Source organism: Aegilops tauschii, chromosome 1 (genome assembly GCF_002575655.3).
Source record: "Aegilops tauschii subsp. strangulata cultivar AL8/78 chromosome 1, Aet v6.0, whole genome shotgun sequence".
In the NCBI taxonomy this organism is placed as follows: domain Eukaryota; kingdom Viridiplantae; phylum Streptophyta; class Magnoliopsida; order Poales; family Poaceae; genus Aegilops; species Aegilops tauschii.
In genome coordinates, this window is record NC_053035.3 from 439,678,477 (window position 1) to 439,702,618 (window position 24,142).

The 24,142-nt window shown below is 49.2% G+C and overlaps 1 protein-coding gene and 1 pseudogene across 1 annotated transcript; both read left to right on the forward strand.

The window, feature by feature from the left end:
• Positions 1 to 715: 715 nt before the first annotated feature.
• Positions 716 to 2,501, forward strand: LOC109785021 (cytochrome P450 71A1). The gene is made up of 2 exons (XM_020343631.4): positions 716 to 1,639; positions 1,814 to 2,501. Exons 1-2 carry the CDS (start codon positions 764 to 766, stop codon positions 2,315 to 2,317), a joined length of 1,380 nt encoding a protein of 459 aa, XP_020199220.1. The 5' UTR covers positions 716 to 763; the 3' UTR covers positions 2,318 to 2,501.
• Positions 2,502 to 4,268: 1,767 nt separating this feature from the next.
• LOC109776127 (cytochrome P450 71A1-like) lies at positions 4,269 to 23,620 on the forward strand (annotated as a pseudogene).
• Positions 23,621 to 24,142: the final 522 nt, after the last annotated feature.

Below are 24,142 nucleotides of genomic sequence, written 5' to 3' on the forward strand. Positions count from 1 at the left end.
GTTTGGGAAATAAGAAAGTGTTCATGAGTTTTTAAAAAAGTTTGTGTGTTAAAAAATGTGAAGGTAATTGAACAAAATGTTCGCCAAAATGTTATCAGTGAAGCAGCAAAATGTTGTCATGGTCTTTGAAGATTAAGATTTTTTTCTCCCGTTGTAACGCACGGATCCTTTTGCTAGTATTAATGAAATTTGGTGAAAAGTGTTAATAGTAATGAAAATCAGAGAGATCGCCCTTTTCTCAAAAAGAGAAAAATACCACAGCTTCGCACCTGCCGCCTCTTCCCTGGCCTGGGTCGGCATCTTGCATGATTGCATCGGGATTCGGGACAACGATGTTTTTCTTTTTCTTTTGCCGGTATCGGGACAACGATGTTGCTGTTCTGTCCATGCATTCATGCATGCTGGGCGCGTCGAAAGCAGATATTTCCGATATGATCTCCGTCCCGCCGTGCAACAACCATCGCTCAATGCCTGAATCGTACCACCACCACATGAATTATATCCACTCCGTTGTCCTCCAGCCGGCCTCGTCGTTCCATGCGCAGCTCTGCCACATGGCTTCCAGTCCTTCGTATCGCCGCCGTACGTGTCCGGTCGTCCAGACATGCATGGTCACCCCGCCGCAGATTCTTCAGCGGTGCGTATCCATCAGGCGAAATTTGTCTTGTGTGGATCCTGCGGATCAACTTAAGTTCACCGCTAGCTATCTGGTCGTTGCACACACATGTAGCGTCCGTTCGCTCTGCCAGGCTAGCTAGCCCTCATGGCATCTCTTCAGCTCGACTCTACACTACTCCTCTGCCTCCTCTTCGTGGTATCTTGCTTCACCATCGTCGCGAGAGGCTTCCGATATGGCCGCCGGAGTGCGCAGCCACCTTCGCCACCTGGGCTGCCTATCATCGGCAACCTGCTCCAGTTCGGGCGGGGCCGCCATCACCGGACGCTGGAGGCCCTAGCTCGGCGCCACGGCCCGCTCATCCTCCTCCGCATCGGCGCCGTGCGGGCCGTCGTGGTCTCCTCGGCCCCGCTCGCCGACGCGGTGCTCAGGACCCAGGACCACGTCTTCTGCAGCCGCCCGCAGCAGTACATGACCCGCGGCACGTTCTACGGCTGCCGGGACGTCGCCTTCAGCGCCTACAGCGAGCGCTGGCGCCAACTACGCCGCATCGCCGTGGTGCACCTCCTCAGCGTGAAGCGGGTCGACTCCTTCCGCGCCCTCCGGGAGGAGGAGGCCGCGCGCTTCGTGGGACGGGTCCGGGCGGCCAGTGGCGCCCAGGAGGACGGCGGCAAACGCCCGGGGGTCAACGTCACCGAGCTCATCATCACCCTAACCTACTCCGTGATCTCGCGGGCGGCTTTCGGGCACAAGCTTGGCGGCGTCGAGCCGGCCAAGGTCCTCTTCATCCTCGCGTCGAGCCCCGTTGCCCAGTCCACTAGCCACCCTAATCTCGGGAACACGTCGCTCACGGCGACGGCGGCCAAGCTCGACATTATTATGGAGAGGACCATCACGGAGCACGAGGAGGACCCAGGAAACGACGGCGAGGCTCGGGACCTCCTGGACGACTTGCTCTCGATCGCTAAGGATGGCGACCAGGGGTTTAAGCTGGACCGGATTGATGTGAAGGGACTTATCTTGGTAAGTGAAATTAATTTGTTTTGTTCGAGAAACGCTAAGTATTAATCTGAGAACAAGAATTGGTTGCCGGTTTTGTAGATCAGCAGTATATGTGGCACCAGCTGCCACTAGGAGTAGGAGCAGCCAGAGTACATGCTTATTAGCTTATATCTTGGCATTGTATTGCATCTGCAGGACATGTTCATAGGTGGCACCGACACGACCTACAAGACGATAGAATGGACCATGGCGGAGCTCATCAAGAATCCAAGAGAAATGGCAAAGGTGCAATCAGAGGTGAGACAGGTTGCAGCAGGCGCGCATGGAGGAGTCCTCGAGGAGGAGCTGGGGAAGATGAACCTCCTGCAGGCGGCCATGAAAGAGACATTGCGGCTACACCCAGCAGTGCCGCTCCTCCTCCCACGCGAGTCGATTCAAGATGCACAGCTGCACGGTTATGCCATCCCGGCCAAAACCAATGTCATGGTTAACACGTGGGCCATCGGGAGGGATAACGAGTCGTGGGAGAACGCCGAGGAGTTCCGGCCAGAAAGGTTCCTGGGCGGAACCATTGACTACAATGGCAAGGATCCCCGGTTCCTACCGTTCGGTGCAGGGAGGAGGGGTTGCCCCGGTATGGCCTTTGGGACGCGCCTCGTGGAGCTCACGTTAGCTAACATGATGTACCATTTCGACTAAGAGTTACCGGGTGGCCAGGATCCAGACTCATTTGAGGTTGTTGAGGCTAGCGGGGTGTCGACAGGCCTTAAGTCTGCCATGATCTTTGGCGTAAAACCTCTTTAAGCATACATGGACTATGTTAGAGTAAGTGCTAATTAGTTCCCCAATAGCAATTAAATAAAGGACAAAATTAATCGGCAAACATCATGAATTTTGCTTGTGTCCGAACGCTTCACGTGTCGCCTGATCCCTCTGTCTTCCGCACTTCTTTCCTGCCGCATCGAGAACACGCTTTTGAAGCATTTTTTCCCCTTGCGCTCCCACTCTCTGATGTCTTGTCTCTACGTGGAGGGGGGAGGCGGCGATGTATTGGATGCGGGATGCTGTTGGGCCGATGATGAGGTTGTGGGTGCAGCAGGGTTGATTCCACGAAGTAGGAGTGTGCCTCCCTGCGTTTCAACAGTGTGACGAAAATCACGGCGGCGGCAATTAATTTCACTGAGCCGCGTGCCACCGATGTTGGAGTGGTAGCGAGTCCAGTTGAAAGCCTAGTTCATATTAATTATTTATATTATGATTATTATTTTCACGAGTTATGAGTTAAAGTTACAACTGATTTTTTTAAACAACTATATAATTTTCTTTTTACCACAGGTTATAACCTTTTTTAAACAACTTTATAACTTTTTAGCACAAGTTATAACTGAATCTTTAGAATACTCGGTCCCACTGATGCTAAGTCAGCACGGGCCTGCATTTCGCTAAGCTAAGCTGATCTGATCACGCGAATACGCCGCCGCACGCCTGCCCGACTCACGGCTCTTGGCCGGTCAGCATAAGTGCATCGCGTCGGGACGGCGATGTTGCCGTGCATGCGCAGTGTGCGGATCGAGCGGCAGATTCCCGGGCCTTCCCCGTCATCCTCCAGCCACGCATTAGAGATCTCCAGCCGCGCGTCCAACAGATCTTTTTAGGCGATTTTTTAACATTCGCGAGCGAAAATCGGTCTAGTCGCGTCCCATGATCTCATTTAGCGTCGGTTTAGGCCAGAATAACAGCCGGCGCTCCCGAGCCGAACCCGGCGCGCTGGGGGCGCCGGCACAAGCGAAAAGGGGAGTGGGGCCGCTCCGTCGGCGAGAGGAGGGCCTTTTTCCGCCGTTTCTTCCCGCTTTCCCTCTCGGCTTCCCTCTTATTCTCCATTCCTCCCGCCAATCTTCTCCTCCTCCCCTCCCAGCCGGCCGCCATGCCGCCGAAGAAGTACATGGTCCCCCGCGCCGCGACGGGTGCGACCGCCGCCTTCGCCCCGCCGAAGCCGAGGGTGCCGCCGTCCAAGCCCACGGGCATGTCGAACGCCGACTGGAGGGTGGAAGTTCAGCGCCCGGAGGCTGTCACCACCGACCGGCGGAACAGGGCCAACACCAAGAAGGCCCGGGACATCGCGGTTGCGGCGGCGGCGGAGCAGGCGGAGCGCTCGGCCGAACAAGCCAAGGCGGCTCGCGCGGGGATGATGAATCCACCCGGCGGCCACGCCCCGTACGCCCTCTGGAGCCAGCAAAGCGTCGGTTCCCCGGCCGGCTTCTCGTCGTCGCCGCAACCCTGGGGCTGCACGCCCCCGCCGGGCTACGCCGACGGCGACGCGCACGGCGGGTTCAACCCCAACATCACCTTCCCCCATGGTCACCCGGCCAAGCGCACGCCCTCGCCTGCCTTCGCCGGCGTGCAGTACCGACAAGTACCGACAAGTGCGAGAAATGGGCGGATACCCGGCGCACCCTCGCCATGGCCAAGAAGACCTACAAGCCAGACGCGCCGACGCCGGGCTCGGCCGACGGGCGCCCGGACGGCAACAAGGGCCCAAAAAGGCGAAACACGCTGACTCAGCTACCGCACGGGTGCAAGAGTCCATCGAGCATTGCCTCGCTGACGCACAGGCCCGGGCCGCCCTGCATGAAGAGAAGACCGAGGCACGATGGTCGGCGTTGATGACGAACAGAGCCGTCAAACTCGACCTACTCCGGACAACGTCGCCGCGAAGAAGAAGAACACCGACCTGGCTTTCCTGATGGGTGGGGCGGACATGCTCCAAAGCAACGACGAGCAGCTCAAGGCGTGGTACCTGGCGGAGCGCGGCCTCATCCTGAACCAGCTGCCGACGACGGCGCCGCCAACTCCCATGCCCACGCCGACGACGCCGCCAAGCCCGAGCGATGATGCCTCAACGACGCCCAGCAGAACAGAAGCCGCGCCGACGCCGCTGAGCACAGAAGCAGCTCCGACGCCGCCGAGCCCGCGCACGCCGACTCCGCCGACGCAGGAGGCCGACCCCGCCGTTTGATGCATTGCCCACGCGTCCTTTCTTTTTTTGTACGCCAAACTTTTCATTTGATCGCCGAACTGTGGCAAGGTGATCGCCGAAGGCCGCTGATAGCTAGACTTGTGGCATTTTTTTTGGAACAGGAATGACCAAATTTGAATTTGCCGCGCCTTAGGAAACGGCGTCTGGAGGCGTGTCTGAGAGCTAGATCGCCCCAGGATTTAAAAAACACCGGGCGGGCGTCCGAAATAGCACCGGCCTATGCGCTGGGGCGCCGAATTGCCGGCGGGACACTCTGTTTGTCGTTCTTCTTCTCTTTCCGGCAAGCCTTATCCCGCGTCGACATGCAAGCTTCTCTCCGTCCGTACACGTCGCACTCGCACACCTGCGTACGCATGCTCTGTTAAGGCGCCGTGTGCAGGCGCGCCGTAGTCTTGTCGAACGAACGCTATGCTAGCGCTCATAGTTTCTCCTCAGCTTGACTCTACCCTAGTCCTCTGTCTCTTCTTCGTGGTCCCTGGGTTGGCCTTCGTCGTTAGAGGTTTAAAAGCATCTCTAGCAGACCCCATAAAACCGGTCAAATTCTTATAATTTTCAGATTTTAAGAGTTTGGTCGAAAAGAGTGTGCAGAATAGAAATCATAAAAGTGGTCCGACCCTTAAATATTTTAAGGGGCACCGTAAACCCACACCCGAAACCCATATATTTGAAGGTTCGAAGGCCAAACTGACCTTATACCGGTCAAACCTCGTCCGGAAGGACGCGCCGCCGCAATTCCACTGCATAGCTCACCGGAATCGTCTGCTGCCCACCGGAATCGGCCGCCGACCGTCGGAATCAGTCGCCGGTTGTTCAAATTGGGGCCAGAGAAGGGCGGGGCGAGGTGGCCGAGATGAGCGCCACCTCGCGGATGTGACCGGCCGCCATTGGGGGCGTTCGGGGGGCGGCGGGAAACTATGAGGGGAGGCGGAGGAGGACGGCGGGGAGCATCTCTGAGAGGAATATTCGTTTTTACAGTGCCATTTACAGGGTCTGTGCCGCCATAGGTAAAGTCGACCCTTAAACCATGTTTTTTGCGACCCTTATAACGGTTTTAAGAGTCCGCGATATACGGGGTCTGCTAGAGATGCTCTTAGATCAAGCGGCAATGATGGCGCCGCTAGTGCAGCACCACCTTCGCCTCCGGCGCTGCCCATCATCGGCAACCTGCACCAGCTCGGCACCGGCCACCACCACCGTGTTATACTTAGAGATAAAGCTCTGTTATAATCTCAACAAACTCTATCTCCTTCTCTCTGCCGTACCTATATGGTTATCCTAGCGATCATTGTAACGATCGAATCCGAGCAATCGGTCAGTCCTTGTAAGGCACGACAGAGGTTGCTTCTGTCCACAATCAATATAAACCAACGCGCGCTTCGTGGAACGGGTCCGCGCTGCCAGTGCCGCCCAGGAGGACGGCGGCAAGCGCCCGGGAGTCAACGTCACCGAGCTCATAATCACCCTAACCTACTCCGTGATCTCGAGGGTAGCTTTCGGGCACAAGCTTGGCAGCGTGGAACCGGGCAAGGTCCGCGACATGATGAAGGAGCTCACTGAGCTGCTCGGCACGATTGCCGTGAGCGACGTGTTCCCGACACACTAGGGTGCTGGTGGACTGGGTGACGTGTTGGAAATATGCCCTAGAGGCAATAATAAAATGGTTATTATTATATTTCCTTGTTCATGATAATTGTCTATTGTTCATGCTATAATTTTGTTATCCGGAAATCGTAATACATGTGTGAATACATAGACCACAATATGTCCCTAGTAAGCCTCTAGTTGACTAGCTCGTTGATCAACAGATAGTCATGGTTTCCTGACTATGGACATTGGATGTCATTGATAACGGGATCATATCATTAGGAGAATGATGTGATGGACAAGACCCAATCCTAAGCATAGCACAAAGATTGTGTAGTTCGTTTGCTAGAGCTTTTCCAATGTCAAGTATCTTTTCCTTAGACCATGAGATCTTGTAACTCCCGGATGCTGTAAGAGTGCTTTGGGTGTACCAAACGTCACAACGTAACTGGGTGACTATAAAGGTACACTACAGGTATCTCTGAAAGTGTCTGTTGGGTTGACACGGATCGAGACTGGGATTTGTCACTCCGTATGACGGAGAGGTATCTCTGGGTCCACTCGGTAATGCATCATCATAATGAGCTCAAAGTGACCAAGTGGTTGGTCACGGGATCATGCATTACGGTACGAGTAAAGTGACTTGCCGGTAACGAGATTGAACAAGGTATTGGGATACCGATGATCGAATCTCGGGCAGGTAACGTACCGATTGACAAAGGGAATTGTATACGGGATTGATTGAATCCTCAACATCGTGGTTCATCCGATGAGATCATCGTGAAACATGTGGGAGCCAACATGGGTATCCAGATGAAGGAAATATGCCCTAGAGGCAATAATAAAGTATTATATATTTCCTTATATCATGATAAATGTTTATTATTCATGCTAGAATTGTATTAACCGGAAACATAATACATGTGTGAATACATAGACAAACAGAGTTTCACTAGTATGCCTCTACCAGACTAGCTCGTTAATCAAAGATGGTTATGTTTCCTAGCCATAGACATGAGTTGTCATTTGATTAACGGGATCACCTCATTAGGAGAATGACGTGATTGACATGACCCATTACGTTAGCTTAGCACCCGATCGTTTAGTATGTTGCTATTGCTTTCTTCATGGCTTATACATGTTCATATGACTATGAGATTATGCAACTCCCGTTTACCGGAGGAACACTTTGTGTGCTACCAAACGTCACAACGTAAATGGGTGATTATAAAGGTGCTCTACAGGTGTCTCCAAAGGTACTTGTTGGGTTGGCGTATTTCGAGATTAGGATTTGTCACTCCGATTGTCGGAGAGGTATCTCTGGGCCCACTCGGTAATGCACATCACTATAAGCCTTGCAAGCATTGTGACTAATGAGTTAGTTGCGGGATGATGTATTACGGAACGAGTAAAGAGACTTGCCGGTAACGAGATTGAACTAGGTATCGAGATACCGACGATCGAATCTCGGGCAAGTAACATACCGATGACAAAGGGAACAATGTATGTTGTTATGCGGTCTGACCGATAAAGATCTTCGTAGAATATGTGGGAGCCAATATGGGCATCCAGGTCCCGCTATTGGTTATTGACCGGAGAGGTGTCTCGGTCATGTGTACATAGTTCTCGAACCCGAAGGGTCCGCACGCTTAAAGTTACGATGACAGTTATATTATGAGTTTATCAGTTTTGATGTACCGAAGGTTGTTCGGAGTCCCGGATGTGATCACGGACATGACGAGGAGTCTCGAAATGGTCGAGACATAAAGATTGATATATTGGACGACTATATTCGGACACCGGAAGTGTTCCGGAGAAGTTTCGGATTAAACCGGAGTGCCGGAGGGTTACCGGTACCCCCCGGGGAAGTATTGGGCCTTAGTGGGCCTTGAGGGGAGAGAGAGGGCAGCAGCCAGGAGGTGGCGCACCCCCTCCCAGGAGGAGTCCTAGTTGGACTAGGAGAGGGGGGCGCAACCCCCTTTCCCTCTCCCTCTCCCTCTCTTTCTTTCCCCCCTTCTTTTCCTAGTAGGACTAGGAAAGGGGAGTCCTACTCCTACTAGGAGGAGGACTCCCCCCTCTCTTTGGCGCGCCAAGGGCAGCCGGTCTCCCCCTTGCTCCTTTATATACGGGGGCACCTCTAGACACACTTGATATACGATATTTTAGCCGTGTGCGGTGCCCCCCTCCACCAGATTACACCTCGATAATACCGTTCCGGAGCTTAGGCGAAGCCCTGCATCGGTGGAACATCATCATCGTCACCACGCCGTCGTGCTGACGAAACTCTCCCTCAACACTCGGCTGGATCGGAGTTCGAGGGACGTCATCGAGCTGAACGTGTGTAGAACTTGGAGGTGCCGTACGTTCGGTACTTGATCGGTCGGATCGTGAAGACGTACGACTACATCAACCGCGTTGTGATAACGCTTCCGCTGTCGGTCTACGAGGGTACGTGGACAACACTCTCCCCTCTCGTTGCTATGCATCACCATGATCTTGCGTGTGCGTAGGAATTTTTTTGAAATTACTACATTCCCCAACACCAGATCCCGCTGTTGGTTATTGACCGGAGAGTCGTCTCCGTCATGTTTGCATGTCTCCCGAACCCGTAGGGTCTACACACTTAAGGTTCGGTGACGCTAGGGTTGTAGAGATATTAGTATGCGGAAACCCGAAAGTTGTTCGGAGTCCCGGATGAGATCCCGGACGTCACGAGGAGTTCCGGAATGGTCCGGAGGTGAAGAATTATATATAGGAAGTCCAGTTTCGGCCACCGGGAAAGTTTCGGGGGTTATCGGTATTGTACCGGGACCACCGGAAGGGTCCCGGGGGTCCACCGGGTGGGGCCGCCTGTCCCAGAGGGCCCCATGGGCTGAAGTGGGGAGGGGAACCAGCCACTGGTGAGCTGGTGCGCCCCCCTTGGGCCTCCCCTGCGCCTAGGGTTGGAAACCCTGGGGGTGGGGGGCGCCCCACTTGGCTTGGGGGGCAAGCCACCCCCTTGGCCGCCGCCCCTCCCTCAGATGGGATCTCCAGGGGGCCGGCGCCCCCCAGGGCCCCTATAAATAGTGGGGGGGGGGGGGAGGGAGGGCAGCCGCACCACAGCCCCTGGCGCCTCCCTCTCCCTCCCGTGACACCTCTCCTTCCCGCTTGTGCTTGGCGAAGCCCTGCCGGGATCCCCGCTACTTCCACCACCACGCCGTCGTGCTGCTGGATCTCCATCAACCTCTCCTTCCCCCTTGCTGGATCAAGAAGGAGGAGACGTCGCTGCTCCGTACGTGTGTTGAACGCGGAGGTGCTGTCCGTTCGGCGCTCGGTCATCGGTGATTTGGATCACGACGAGTACGACTCCATCAACCCCGTTCACTTGAACGCTTCCGCTCGCGATCTACAAGGGTATGTAGATGCACTCCTTCCTTCTCGTTGCTAGTAAACTCCATAGATGGATCTTGGTGATGCGTAGAAAATTTTAAAATTCTGCAACGATCCCCAACAGTGGCATCATGTGCCAGCCCTATGCGTAGTTTCTATGCACGAGTAGAACACAAAGCAGTTGTGGGCGTAGATGTTGTCAATTTTTCTTGCCACTACTAGTCTTATCTTATTTCGGCGGTATTGTGGGATGAAGCGGCCCGGACCGACCTTACACGTACGCTTATGTGAGACAGGTTCCACCGACTGACATGCACTAGTTGCATAAGGTGGCTAGCGGGTGTCTGTCTCTCCCACTTTAGTCGGAACGGATTCGATGAAAAGGGTCCTTATGAAGGGTAAATAGAAATTGTCATATCACGTTGTTGTTTTACGTAGGTAAGAAACGTTCTTGCTAGAAACCTATAGAAGCCACGTAAAAACTTGCAACAACAATTAGAGGACGTCTAACTTGTTTTTGCAGCATGTGCCTTGTGATGTGATATGGCCAAAAGGATGTGATGAATGAGATATATGTGATGTATGAGATTGATCATGTTCTTGTAATAGGAATCACGACTTGCATGTCGATGAGTATGACAACCGGCAGGAGCCATAGGAGTTGTCTTTATTTTTTGTATGACCCGCGTGTCATTGAATAACGCCATGTAAATTACTTTACTTTATTGCTAAACACGTTAGCCATAGAAGTAGAAGTAATCGTTGGCGTGACAACTTCGTGAAGACACGATGATGGAGATCATGGTGTCATGCCGGTGACGAAGATGATCATGGCGCCCCGAAGATGGAGATCAAAGGAGCAAAATGATATTGGCCATATCATGTCACTATTTGATTGCATGTGATGTTTATCATGTTTTACATCTTATTTGCTTAGAACGACGGTAGTAAGTAAGATGATCCCTTATAATAATTTCAAGAAAGAGTTCCCCCTAACTGTGCACTGTTGCGAAGGTTCGTTGTTTCGAAGCACCACGTGATGATCGGGTGTGATAGATTCTAACGTTCGCATACAACGGGTGTTGACGAGCCTAGCATGTACAGACATGGCCTCGGAACACACGCAATACACTTAGGTTGACTTGACGAGCCTAGCATGTACAGACATGGCCTCGGAACACGGAAGACCGAAAGGTCGAGCATGAGTCGTATAGAAGATACGATCAACATGAAGATGTTCACCGATATTGACTAGTCCGTCTCACGTGATGATCGGACACGGCCTAGTTGACTCGGATCATGTTTCACTTAGATGACTAGAGGGATGTCTATCTGAGTGGGAGTTCATTGAATAATTTGATTAGATGAACTTAATTATCATGAACTTAGTCTAAAATCTTTACAATATGTCTTGTAGATCAACTGGCCCATGTTGCCCTCAACTTCAACGCGTTCCTAGAGAAAACCAAGCTGAAAGATGATGGCAGCAACTATACGGACTGGGTCCGGAACCTGAGGATCATCCTCATAGCCGCCAAGAAAGATTATGTCCTAGAAGCACCGCTAGGTGAAGCACCCATCCCAGAGAACCAAGACGTTATGAACGCTTGGCAATCACGTGCTGATGATTACTCCCTCGTTCAGTGTGGCATGCTTTACAGCTTAGAACCGGGGCTCCAAAAGCGTTTTGAGAAACACGGAGCATATGAGATGTTCGAAGAGCTGAAAATGGTTTTCCAAGCTCATGCCGGGTCGAGAGATATGAAGTCTCCGACAAGTTCTTCAGTTGTAAAATGGAGGAAAATAGTTCTGTCAGTGAGCACATACTCAAAATGTCTGGGTTACACAACCGCTTGTCTCAGCCGGGAGTTAATCTCCCGGATGACGCGGTCATTAACAGAATCCTTCAGTCGCTTCCATCGAGCTACAAGAGCTTTGTGATGAACTTCAATATGCAGGGGATGGAAAAGACCATTCCTGAGGTATATTCAATGCTGAAATCAGCGGAGGTGGAGATCAAAAAGGAACATCAAGTGTTGATGTTGAATAAAACCACTAAGTTCAAGAAAGGCAAGGGTAAGAAGAACTTCAAGAAGGACGGCAAGGGATTTGCCGCGCCCGGTAAGGCAGTTGCCGGGAAGAAGCCAAAGAATGGACCCAAGCCTGAGACTGAGTGCTTTTATTGTAAGGGAAGTGGTCACTGGAAGTGGAACTGCCCCAAATACTTAGCGTACAAGAAGGCCGGCAACACCAAAGGTATATGTGATATACATGTAATTGATGTGTACCTTACCAGTACTCGTAGTAGCTCCTGGGTATTTGATACCGGTGCGGTTGCTCATATTTGTAACTCAAAACAGGAGCTGCAGAATAAACGGAGACTGGCATAGGACGAGGTGACGATGCGCGTTGGGAATGGTTCCAAGGTCGATGTGATCACCGTCGGCACGCTACCTCTACATTTACCTACGGGATTAGTTTTAAACCTCAATAATTGTTATTTAGTGCCAGCTTTGAGCATGAACATTGTATCTGGATCTCGTTTAATGCGAGATGGCTACTCATTTAAATCCGAGAATAATGGTTGTTCTATTTATATGAGAGATATGTTTTATGGTCATGCCCCGCTGGTCAATGGTTTATTCTTAATGAATCTCGAACGTGATGTTACACATATTCATAGTGTGAATACCAAAAGATGTAAAGTTGATAACGATAGTCCCACATACTTGTGGCACTGCCGCCTTGGTCACATTGGTGTCAAACGCATGAAGAAGCTCCATGCAGATGGACTTTTGAAGTCTCTTGATTACGAATTATTTGACACGTGCGAACCATGCCTCATGGGTAAGATGACCAAGACTCCGTTCTCCGGAACAATGGAGCGAGCAACCAACTTATTGGAAATCATACATACCGATGTGTGCGGTTCAATGAGTGTTGAGGCTCGCGGAGGCTATCGTTATGTTCTCACTCTCACTGATGACTTAACTAGATATGGGTATGTCTACCTAATGAAACACAAGTCTGAGACCTTTGAAAGGTTCAAGGAATTTCAGAGTGAGGTTGAGAATCAACGTGACAGGAAAATAAAGTTCTTACGATCAGATCGTGGAGGGGAATATTTAAGTCACGAATTTGGCACACACTTAAGGAAATGTGGAATAGTTTCACAACTCACGCCGCCTGGAACACCTCAGCGAAATGGTGTGTCTGAACGTTGTAATCGCACTCTATTGGATATGGTGCGATCTATGATGTCTCTTACCGATCTACCACTCTCATTTTGGGGCTATGCTTTAGAGACTGCCGCATTCACTTTAAATAGGGCTCCGTCGAAATCCGTTGAGACGACACCGTATGAATTATGGTTTGGGAAGAAACCTAAGCTGTCGTTTCTAAAAGTTTGGGGATGCGATGCTTATGTCAAGAAACTTCAACCTGAAAAGCTCGAACCCAAGTCGGAGAAATGCGTCTTCATAGGATACCCTAAGGAAACCATTGGGTATACCTTCTACCTCAGATCCGAAGGCAAGATCTTTGTTGCCAAGAACGGGTCCTTTCTGGAGAAAGAGTTTCTCTCGAAAGAAATAAGTGGGAGGAAAGTAGAACTTGATGAGGTGATAGTCACCCCTTCCGAACCGGAAAGTAGCGCAGAGCGGGAAGATGTTCCTGTGGTGCCTACACCGACTGGGGAGGAAGTTAATGATGATGATCATGAAGCTTCGGATCAAGTTACTGCTGAACTTCGTAGGTCCACAAGGACACGTTCCGCACCAGAGTGGTACGGCAACCCTGTCCTGGAAATCATGTTGTTAGAGAACGGTGAACCTTCGAACTATGAAGAAGCAATGGCGGGCCCAGATTCTGACAACTGGCTAGAAGCCATGAAATCCGAGATAGGATCCATGTATGAAAACAAAGTGTGGACTTTGACAGACTTGCCCGATGATCGGCGAGCGATAGAAAACAAATGGATCTTTAAGAAGAAGACGGACGCGGATGGTAATGTTACCATCTATAAAGCTCGACTTGTCGCTAAGGGTTATCGACAAGTTCAAGGGGTTGACTACGATGATACTTTCTCACCCGTAGTGAAGCTGAAGTCCATCCGAATCATGTTAGCAATTGCCGCATACTATGATTATGAGATATGGCAGATGGACGTCAAAACGGCATTCCTTAACGGCTTTCTTAAGGAAGAATTGTATATGATGCAGCCGGAAGGTTTTGTCGATCCTAAGAATGCTAACAAGGTATGCAAGCTCCAGCGCTCCATCTATGGGCTGGTGCAAGCATCTCGGAGTTGGAACATTCGATTTGATGAGATGATCAAAGCGTTTGGGTTTACACAGACTTATGGAGAAGCCTGTGTTTACAAGAAAGTGAGTGGGAGCTCTGTAGCATTTCTCTTATTATATGTGGATGACATACTATTGATGGGAAATGATATAGAATTCTTGGAAAGTATAAAGGCCTATTTGAATAAGTGTTTTTCAATGAAGGACCTTGGAGAAGCTGCTTATATATTAGGCATCAAGATCTATAGAGATAGATCAAGACGCCTCATTGGTCTTTCACAGAGTACGTACCTTGACAAGATATTGAAGAAGTTCAATATGGATCAGTCCAAGAAGGGGTTCTTGCATGTATTGCAAGGTGTGCAATTGAGCACGGCTCAATGCCCGACCACGGCAGAAGATAGAGAAAAGATGAGTGTCATCCCCTATGCCTCGGCCATAGGGTCTATTATGTATGCCATGCTGTGTACCAGACCGGATGTAAACCTTGCCGTAAGTTTGGTAGGAAGGTACCAAAGTAATCCCGGCATGGAACACTGGACAGCGGTCAAGAATATCCTGAAGTACCTGAAAAGGACTAAGGATATGTTTCTCGTTTATGGAGGTGACGAAGAGCTCGCCGTAAAGGGTTACGTCGATGCTAGCTTCGACACAGATCTGGATGACTCTAAGTCACAAACCGGATACGTGTATATTTTGAATGGAGGGGCAGTAAGCTGGTACAGTTGCAAGCAAAGCGTCGTGGCGGGATCTACATGTGAAGCGGAGTACATGGTGGCCTCAGAGGCAGCGGAAGAAGCAATCTGGATGAAGGAGTTCATTACCGACCTAGGGGTGATTCCCAATGCGTCGGGCCCGATAACTCTCTTCTGTGACAACACTGGAGCTATTGCCCTTGCCAAGGAGCCCAGGTTTCACAGGAAGACCAGGCATATCAAGCGTCGCTTCAACTCCATTCGTGAAAGTGTTCAAAATGGAGACATAGATATTTGTAAAGTACATACGGACCTGAATATAGCAGATCCGTTGACTAAACCTCTCCCTAGAGCAAAAGATGATCAACACCAGAACTGTATGGGTGTTCCAATCATCACAATGTAACTGGATTATTGACTCTAGTGCAAGTGGGAGACTGTTGGAAATATGCCCTAGAGGCAATAATAAAATGGTTATTATTATATTTCCTTGTTCATGATAATTGTCTATTGTTCATGCTATAATTGTGTTATCCGGAAATCGTAATACATGTGTGAATACATAGACCACAATATGTCCCTAGTAAGCCTCTAGTTGACTAGCTCGTTGATCAACAGATAGTCATGGTTTCCTGACTATGGACATTGGATGTCATTGATAACGGGATCACATCATTAGGAGAATGATGTGATGGACAAGACCCAATCCTAAGCATAGCACAAAGATCGTGTAGTTCGTTTGCTAGAGCTTTTCCAATGTCAAGTATCTTTTCCTTAGACCATGAGATCGTGTAAATCCCGGATGCCGTAAGAGTGCTTTGGGTGTACCAAACGTCACAACGTAACTGGGTGACTATAAAGGTACACTACAGGTATCTCTGAAAGTGTCTGTTGGGTTGACACGGATCGAGACTGGGATTTGTCACTCCGTATGACGGAGAGGTATCTCTGGGCCCACTCGGTAATGCATCATCATAATGAGCTCAAAGTGACCAAGTGGTTGGTCACGGGATCATGCATTACGGTACGAGTAAAGTGACTTGCCGGTAACGAGATTGAACAAGGTATTGGGATACCGACGATCGAATCTCGGGCAAGTAACATACCGATTGACAAAGGGAATTGTATACGGGATTGATTGAATCCTCGACATCGTGGTTCATCTGATGAGATCATCGTGGAACATGTGGGAGCCAACATGGGTATCCAGATCCCGCTGTTGGTTATTGACCGGAGAGTCGTCTCGGTCATGTCTGCATGTCTCCCAAACCCGTAGGGTCTACACACTTAAGGTTCGGTGACGCTAGGGTTGTAGAGATATTAGTATGCGGAAACCAAAAGTTGTTCGGAGTCCCGGACGAGATACCGGACGTCACGAGGAGTTCCGGAATGGTCCGGAGGTGAAGAATTATATATAGGAAGTCCAGTTTCGGCCACCGGGAAAGTTTCGGGGGTTATCGGTATTGTACCGGGACCACCGGAAGGGTTCCGGGGGTCCACCGGGTGGGGCCACCTGTCCCGGAGGGCCCCATGGGCTGAAGTGGGGAGGGGAACCAGCCACTGGTGAGCTGGTGCGCCCCCCTTGGGCCTCCCCTGCGCCTAGGGTTGGAAACCCTGGGGGTGGGGGGCGCCCCACTTGGCTTGGGGGGCAAGCCACCCCCTTTGGCCGCCGCCCCCCCCCTCAGATAGGATCTCCAGGGGGCCGGCGCCCCCCAGGGCCCCTATAAATAGTGGGGGGGAGGGAGGGCAGCCGCACCACAGCCCCTAGCGCCTCCCTCTCCCTCCCGTGACACCTCTCCTTCCCGCATGTGCTTGGCGAAGCCCTGCCGGGATCCCCGCTACTTCCACCACCACGCCGTCGTGCTGCTGGATCTCCATCAACCTCTCCTTCCCCCTTGCTGGATCACGAAGGAGGAGACGTCGCTGCTCCGTACGTGTGTTGAACGCGGAGGTGCCGTCCATTCGGCGCTCGGTCATCGGTGATTTGGATCACGACAAGTACGACTCCATCAACCCCGTTCACTTGAACGCTTCCGCTCGCGATCTACAAGGGTATGTAGATGCACTCCTTCCTTCTCGTTGCTAGTAAACTCCATAGATGGATCTTGGTGATGCGTAGAAAATTTTAAAATTCTGCAACGATCCCCAACATGACGGGGCTCCACGCGAGGGTGAAGCGGACGGCGGCCAAGCTCGACAGTTGCAAAGTCATATTGCGCGGTTGCGTGATGTACCGGTACATCCGAGAGCACTCATTTCTGCTGAGATTCGTGCGGATGTATGACCCACTTAGACATATAGTGTTAGTATATTTCTTGTATCTTTTCTTCTAGTCAAATCGGTATCGGCTTAATAGGTCGAAGGTACATTTTTCGTTCATACAAGGTACGCATGCAACTCTGTTCTCTCTCTCTACTCGCAGAACAAATACATAGACTTTATTCCATCATATACAATCTAAAGAAATAATATCTTTTAAACTATAGACATGTTTATGAAACTTTCTATATTTTTGGATTCCTGACATCAAGAACTTTAGAACTAGACCAATTTTGGATACATTTGAAACACATTTAAATTTTTACGTTTCACATTTCATATGTGAAAAAACCCATTCACTAGGAAAAAATTGAAACAAACCTATTTCATTAGAAATACGTGAGAACAACCTTTTTCACAGAAACCTATAAACCCAAATATAAAACTGAATGTCAACTTGTGAAACTGGTTATTTGAAAATGTGTAGTATTTTTTTAAATGAGTAAAATATGTTATTTCATAGATGTGCAATTTGTGGAACAAGCTACTTCAATAATATGAAATTGAAATAGATGTGATTTTTGTGGAACAAGTTAGTGCAAAGTGAAATGTAGTTTCTAAAAGTAAAACAATATGAAGTGAAGTGTCAACTTATGAAACTGACTATTTCAAAACATGTAACAGTTTATTTCAAGACTGTGCAACATGTTATTTTCAAAAATATGCAAATGTAATATATGTGATTTTTTGTGAACTAAGCTAGTGAAAAATGAAATGTAGGTTCTGAAAGTGAAAAACAATCTGAATTGAAATGACAACTTGTGAAACCGTTCATTTGCAAATGTGAAACGGTTTTTTTAAATAGTGAAATATGATCTTTCAAAAATGTGGAATTGAAGTACATATGATTTATCTGAAACAAACCAGTGAAAAGTGAAATGTAAGTTTTGAAAGTAAAAAACAATATAAAATTTAAATGTGAACTGTTGAAACTGATTGAAATTATTTTATTCATAAGATTTCAAGTGGGTGAAAAATGTGAAATGTGTTTCATGAATTTTAAACCATTTAATGTATCCAAAATTGGTCTTGTTTTAAAGGTCTTTGTGACATGAGTTCAAATATATAAAGAAATTTGAAATCGAAAGTTTGGTTTAAGAGATATGAATGATCTTAAGTTAGCAAAGGTGAAATAAATTGATGAATTAGTGTGGGAGAGAGAAGAGAGAGAATGGAAAACACATGCATGCAAGACCCTGTGGGGGTGTTTGGTTCAGGGACTTTTTAGTCCCAGAGACTAGAAAAAGTCCCTAGGAACCAAACGGGAGGGACTTTTTCTACAGAGACTAGAAAAAGACTCTACTAGAGAGTGTTTTTTGATTAGTCCCTGGGACTAGAAAAAGTCCTAGGACTTTTGAACCAAACACCCCCTGTGTCATCTGACCAAAACCTGGCATTGACAGGACCGATGTACCCTGTTTGCAGGTTGTATAACTATGTATTCTCAAAACAGACTACTTTGTTTTTATACCACACAGTGATGCACCAATCTTTAAAACACAATGAACGGCTGGCGATTTTCCGGTACATCACGGAAACGGTAGATTTTCCTGATCGGCTCGACAGTATTATGGAGAGGACTATCACAGAGCACGAGGGGGACCCAGGAAACGACGGCGAGGCCCGGGACCACCTGGATGACTTGCTCTCGATCGCCAACGATGGTGATCAGGGGTCTAAGCTGGACCGGATTGACGTGAAGGGCCTCATCTGGTAAGTACTACCTCTGTGAACGAACCTAAGATAAGATATTGAGGTCACTACTTCAGTGATCTATAAAACGTCTTATATTTGTTTACCAAGGGAATACTAATATGAGAACAGGAACTAGTTGGTAGATTAGCAGCCACAACATGTTGTTTGCAAAAAAAAAATGTTTCTGAGCGTATCTTCGTATTGTATTGCATCTGCAGGACATGTTCATAGCAAGCACCGACATGACCTACAGGACGATAGAATGGACCATGGCGGAGCTCGTTAAGAATCCAAGAGAAATGACAAAGGTGCAGTTGGAGGTCAGACAGGTTGCTGCCGGTGCGCATGGAGGAGTCCTTGAGGAGGAGCTGGAAAAGATGAACCTCCTAGAGGCGGCCATGAAAGAAACACTGCGGCTACATCCGATGCCGGTCCTCATCCCACGCGAGTCAATTCAAGATGCACAGTTGCACGGCTATGTGTTAGAATACAACTTGTATTAGGATGTAGACTTCTACTCGGTTTGTAACAAGGCTAGGTCAGATGCAGCTTGACTCTTATATATACTTCTTGTACCGGTATAATATTGCATCAACAATTATTCAATACAATTCTACATGGTATCGGACTTTCGATCCTAGGGTATGGCTAACCCGCCAGCCCCGCTACCGCTGCCGCCGCCCGGCTACCTCGAGCGACGCGCTGCTTCTCCTCGCCCGCCTGCGTCGACGCCGCCACCGTCACCTCCACCAACAACACCTCCTCAACCATCCGGCTGGCGTCCAAGTCCCAACTACCGGGGCAAAAACCCTAAGCCGCCGCAGTTCCGCACGGCGCCCGCTCCTACTCCGCCCCCGGCTCCACCAACGGCACCACCACCGCCCCCGGCTTCCTCACCGCCCGGATGGCGCCCATCTCCTGATCCATGGACAGGGCTAGTCTCGGCGTGGCCTATGCCCTGGTCCGCCCCTACGCCATATGGCGCCCTGCCTGCCTGTACCGGTGCCTGGCAGCCCGATGCTCGCCCTCACACCGGCGTGCCTCTCCTCGCGCCCCGACAGTCGACGGCCGCGTACCACGCTGCTCCGTCCTACGCGCCACCGATCTACAACACCAGTCCTTATGCATCCTATGGCGCTCCATCGTCCCCCTACATGCAGCAGTACAATGATGGTGTCTCTCTCTCTTTACGCCGATGCCGGCCCTACTGCCGACGCCACCACACTCGCAAGCTCCCATGACTACACCGGCCTCTACTTCGACTCCGAGCTGGGACCAAGCTGCTTTTCTACCAGCCATGAACAACTTTGCTGCACAAGGGAACTCATGTACGGATTGGATTTTTTATTCTGGTGCTTCTCGCCATATGTCTGCATCGAGTAATTTACTTTCTTCTTGCACACCTTCGTCTTTTCCCTCTATTACTCTTGGTGATGGATCTTCTATTCCTATTTACTGTGTCGGTCAGGCTCAAATCCAATCACCAACTAAGCCTTTGCTTCTTCGTGATGTTCTTGTAGCTCATGCTCTTATTAAAAATCTGATTTCTGTTCGCCAAATCACCACTGATAATCATGTTTCTTTTGAGTTTGACCCCTTTGGTTTGTCCGTGAAGGACTACCCGACCGAGGCCGAGATCGCTCGATTCAATAGCTCCGGTGATTTATATTCTCTCCATGGTGTTCCGGTCGCTGCTCCTCCAACATCTACGGTGGCCTCTGTTGATCTGTGGCACCAACGTCTCAGCCATCCCAATAAAAATGTATTATCCACAATTCTTAGTGAATTTTCAATACCTTCTAATAGAGACTCTCATAATTCTTCTATGTGCCAGTCAGGTCAATTAGGAAAACATGTTTGCCTTCCCTTTAGATCCTCTCAATCTTCTAGTACTTTTCCTTTTGAATTACTTCATTGTGATATCTAGACATCACCAATAGAAAGTGTATCTGGTTTTAAGTATTATCTCATGATTCTTGATGATTTTACTCATTATGTTTGGACTTTTTCTTTACGCAACAAATCCGACGTTCATAATATATTTCATAACTTTCAGCGCTATGTCTTGGTCCACTTTTTCCTTCCTATAAGATTCATCCAATGTGATAATGGTCATGAATTTGACAACTTTAAAAATCGAAATTTCTTTCTACAATATGGAATTCTCTTGCGTTTCTCTTGTCCTTATACCTCCCCTCAAAACGGCAAAGCCGAGCGTTCTCTGCGTACTCTTAATGACATCATTCGCACTCTGCTTGTTCAATCTTCTATGCCTCCAAAGTTCTGGGCTGAGGCCCTCCACACTGCCACATATTTACTCAATATCCGTGCATCCAAAGTTAACCCACAAACTACTCCTTACTTCTCTTTATTTCTCTCTCATCCAAATTACTCCGACGTTCGCGTCTTCGGTTGTCTTTGTTTCCCAAACTCCTACTACACTTCTCCTAACAAACTTTCCCCGCGCTCTACCCCGTGTGTCCATCTAGGTTTTTCTGACGAGCACAAGGGGTATCATTGTCTAGATCTTGTTAGTGGTCGTGTTCATGTGTCTCGTCATGTAACATTCGCTGAAAACATTTTTCCCTTTTCCAAGCGTTAACAATTAGATCCCAACTCACCCACGCCGTCCACTAGTCCCTCTCGTCGCAATCATCTTCCCTTCTTTCACCCGCCGACCTATCCAGCGAAACCAGCCGAATCCTCTGCCGCGGTAGCAGATCCTGCCACGACCACTTCTGTCATCACCCCTGTTCCGGCAGAGGCAAACCCATTACACTCTGTCGCGGCAGACCTCCTGCCGCCGCAGTCTTCACCGCCATCTCCCGCGTCCGCTTCCTCCGCTGCGCCGGATGCGTCCACCACATCTTCCCCCACCCCTCCTGCTCATGCTATTTCCGTTCCAGCTCCTACTAACGATCATACCATCCGCACACGTGCCAAGTCCGGATTTCGTTTACCTGCAAAAGATCGTCTCAATCTTCATGCATCTGTATCTCCTTCCTCTCTACCCAAATCTTACAAATCAGCTCTCCTAGATCCTAATTAGGCAGCAGCTATGAAAGATGAATATGATGCCCTTCTGTAGAATAACACATGGCAGTTAGTTCCTCGTCCTTCCAATACAAATATTGTTTCGGGCAAACAGGTTTTTCGCCATCAATTTAATTCTGATGGGAGTCTTGCATGTTATAAGGCTTGATCAGTATGCCGTGGTTACTCTCAGCAACACGGCATCGATTATGATGAGACTTTCTCTCCAGTTGTCAAGCCTAGCACTATTCGCACTGTCCTTAGCATCGCCGTCTCTTCTTCCTGGCCAATTCATCAACTAGATGTCAAAAATGCTTTTCTTCATGGCTCTCTTCAAGAAACAGTCTATTGTCAACAACCTCTTGGCTTCGAACATTCCTCCTATCCTAATCATGTTTGTCTTCTTCAAAAATCTCTTTATGGTCTTAAACAAGCACCACGTGCCTGGTTCCAACGCTTTTCTACTTATGCTCAAACCATCGGTTTTACCCCTTCCCGTTCTGACACTTCACTCTTCACCTTTCATCACAACAACAACACTGCTTGCCTTCTTTTATATGTTGATGATATTATCCTCACAGCTTCTTCACAACAATTTTTAGATCATATTATCTCTCTTCTTCGCCACGAATTCTCTATGACAGATTTAGATCTTCTTCACCACTTCTTAGGTATTGTTGTTATCCGTGACTCCTCTGGTCTTTTCTTGTCTTAACGTTAGTACACTCTGGATCTTCTTTCTTGTTCTGGTATGCTTGATTGTCAAACTTCCCGTACCCCTGTTGATACAGGTTCCAAACTCTCTGCCGACGGTGATTCTTTCTATGATCCTTCTCTTTATCATAGTTTTACCGGTGCACTTCAGTATCTTACTCTCACTCGTCCTGAAATTTATTTTGCTGTCCAACAAGCTTGTTTATACATGCATGATTTTCGTATTCCACACTACAATCATGTCAAACGTATTTTCGGTATCTTAAAGGCACACTAGACTTAGGTCTTCATATCAACAACTCCTCTCGCACCTCCTTGACGGCTTACTCTGATGCAGACTAGGCTGGTTGTCCAGATACTCGTAGGTCCACATCCGGATTTTGTGTTTTTCTTGGTAACAATTTGGTTTCTTGGTCTTCAAAAAGGCAGGTTACGGTCTCCCGCTCGTCTGCTGAAGTTGAGTACCGCGCTGTGGCTCATGCGGTTGCTGAGACGGTTTGTTGCGCCAGTTGTTGTCAGAGCTGCACCGTCCTATTGAGCAAGCTACCATTGTTTACTGTGATAATATTTCAGCTATCTACATGTCAGGGAATCCGGTTCAACACCGTCGCACCAAGCATATTGAGATCGACATTCATGTTCGGGTTCTCCACGTGCCTACTTCTGCTCAGTTTGCTGATATCTTTACTAAAGGCCTGGCGACTACTCCGTTTCAAGACATTCGTTTCAGTCAACGTCGTCGAGCCTACTGTTGACACTGCGGGGGGATGTTAGAATACAACTTGTATTAGGATTTAGACTCCTACTCGGTTTGTAATAAGGCTAGGTCAGGTGCGGCTTGGCTCTTATATATACTTCTTGTACCGGCACAATATTTCATCAACAATTATTCAATACAATTCTACACTATGACACCTTGGCGAAGACCCGGGTCATGGTCACCACGTGGGCCATTGGGAAGGATAACGAATCGTGGGAGAACGGTGAGGAGTTTCGGCCAGAAAGGTTCCTGGATGGAACCATCGACTACAATGGTAAGGACCCCCGGTTCCTACCATTTGGCGTGGGGAGGAGGGGGTGTCCTGGCATTGCCTTTGGGACGCGCCTCATAAAGCTCACACTAGCCAACATGATGTACCATTTCGACTGGGAGCTGCCGGGTGGCCAGGATCCGGAGTCGTTTGAGGTTATTGAGGCTAACGGGGTGTCGCCAGGCCTCAAGTCTGCCTTGATCCTTGCCGTAAAACCTTTATAAGCATATATGGACTATGTTGGCGTAAGTGCTAAACTGCTAATTATTTCCCCCATAGCAATTACATAAAGGAGAGAGTTAACCGACGAACGGTATGAATTTTGCGTTGTGGCCGAAAGCATCACGCATTGCCGGATCCGCATCGTACATACATCAGTCTACCGCACTTCTTTCCTGCCGTTTAACACAAAAGGCCAGGCAGAACCATCGACTACAATGGCAAGGACCCCCGGCTCCTACCGTTCGGCGCGGGGAAGAGGGGGTGCCTCGGTATGGCCTTTGGGACGCGCCTTGCTAAGCTCACGTTAGCCAACATGATGTACCATTTCGACTGAGAGCTGCCGGGTGGCAGGATCCGGACTCTTCTGAGGTTGTTGAGGCTAGCGGGGTGTCGCCGGGCCTTAAGTCTCCCTTGATCATTGCCGTAAAATCTCTTTAGCATACACGGACTATGTTAGAGTAAGTGTTAATTATTTTCGCATCGTCCATTCCTCTGTCTTCCGCACTTCTTTCCTGCCACATCGA

Excerpts from the sequence above, each read along its gene's own strand:
- LOC109785021 (XM_020343631.4), top strand. The coding sequence starts at position 764 with ATGGCATCTCTTCAGCTCGACTCTACACTACTCCTCTGCCTCCTCTTC. Across the intron at positions 1,640-1,813 it reads ATGTGAAGGGACTTATCTTG|GACATGTTCATAGGTGGCAC; the intron begins GTAAGTGAAATT and ends TTGCATCTGCAG.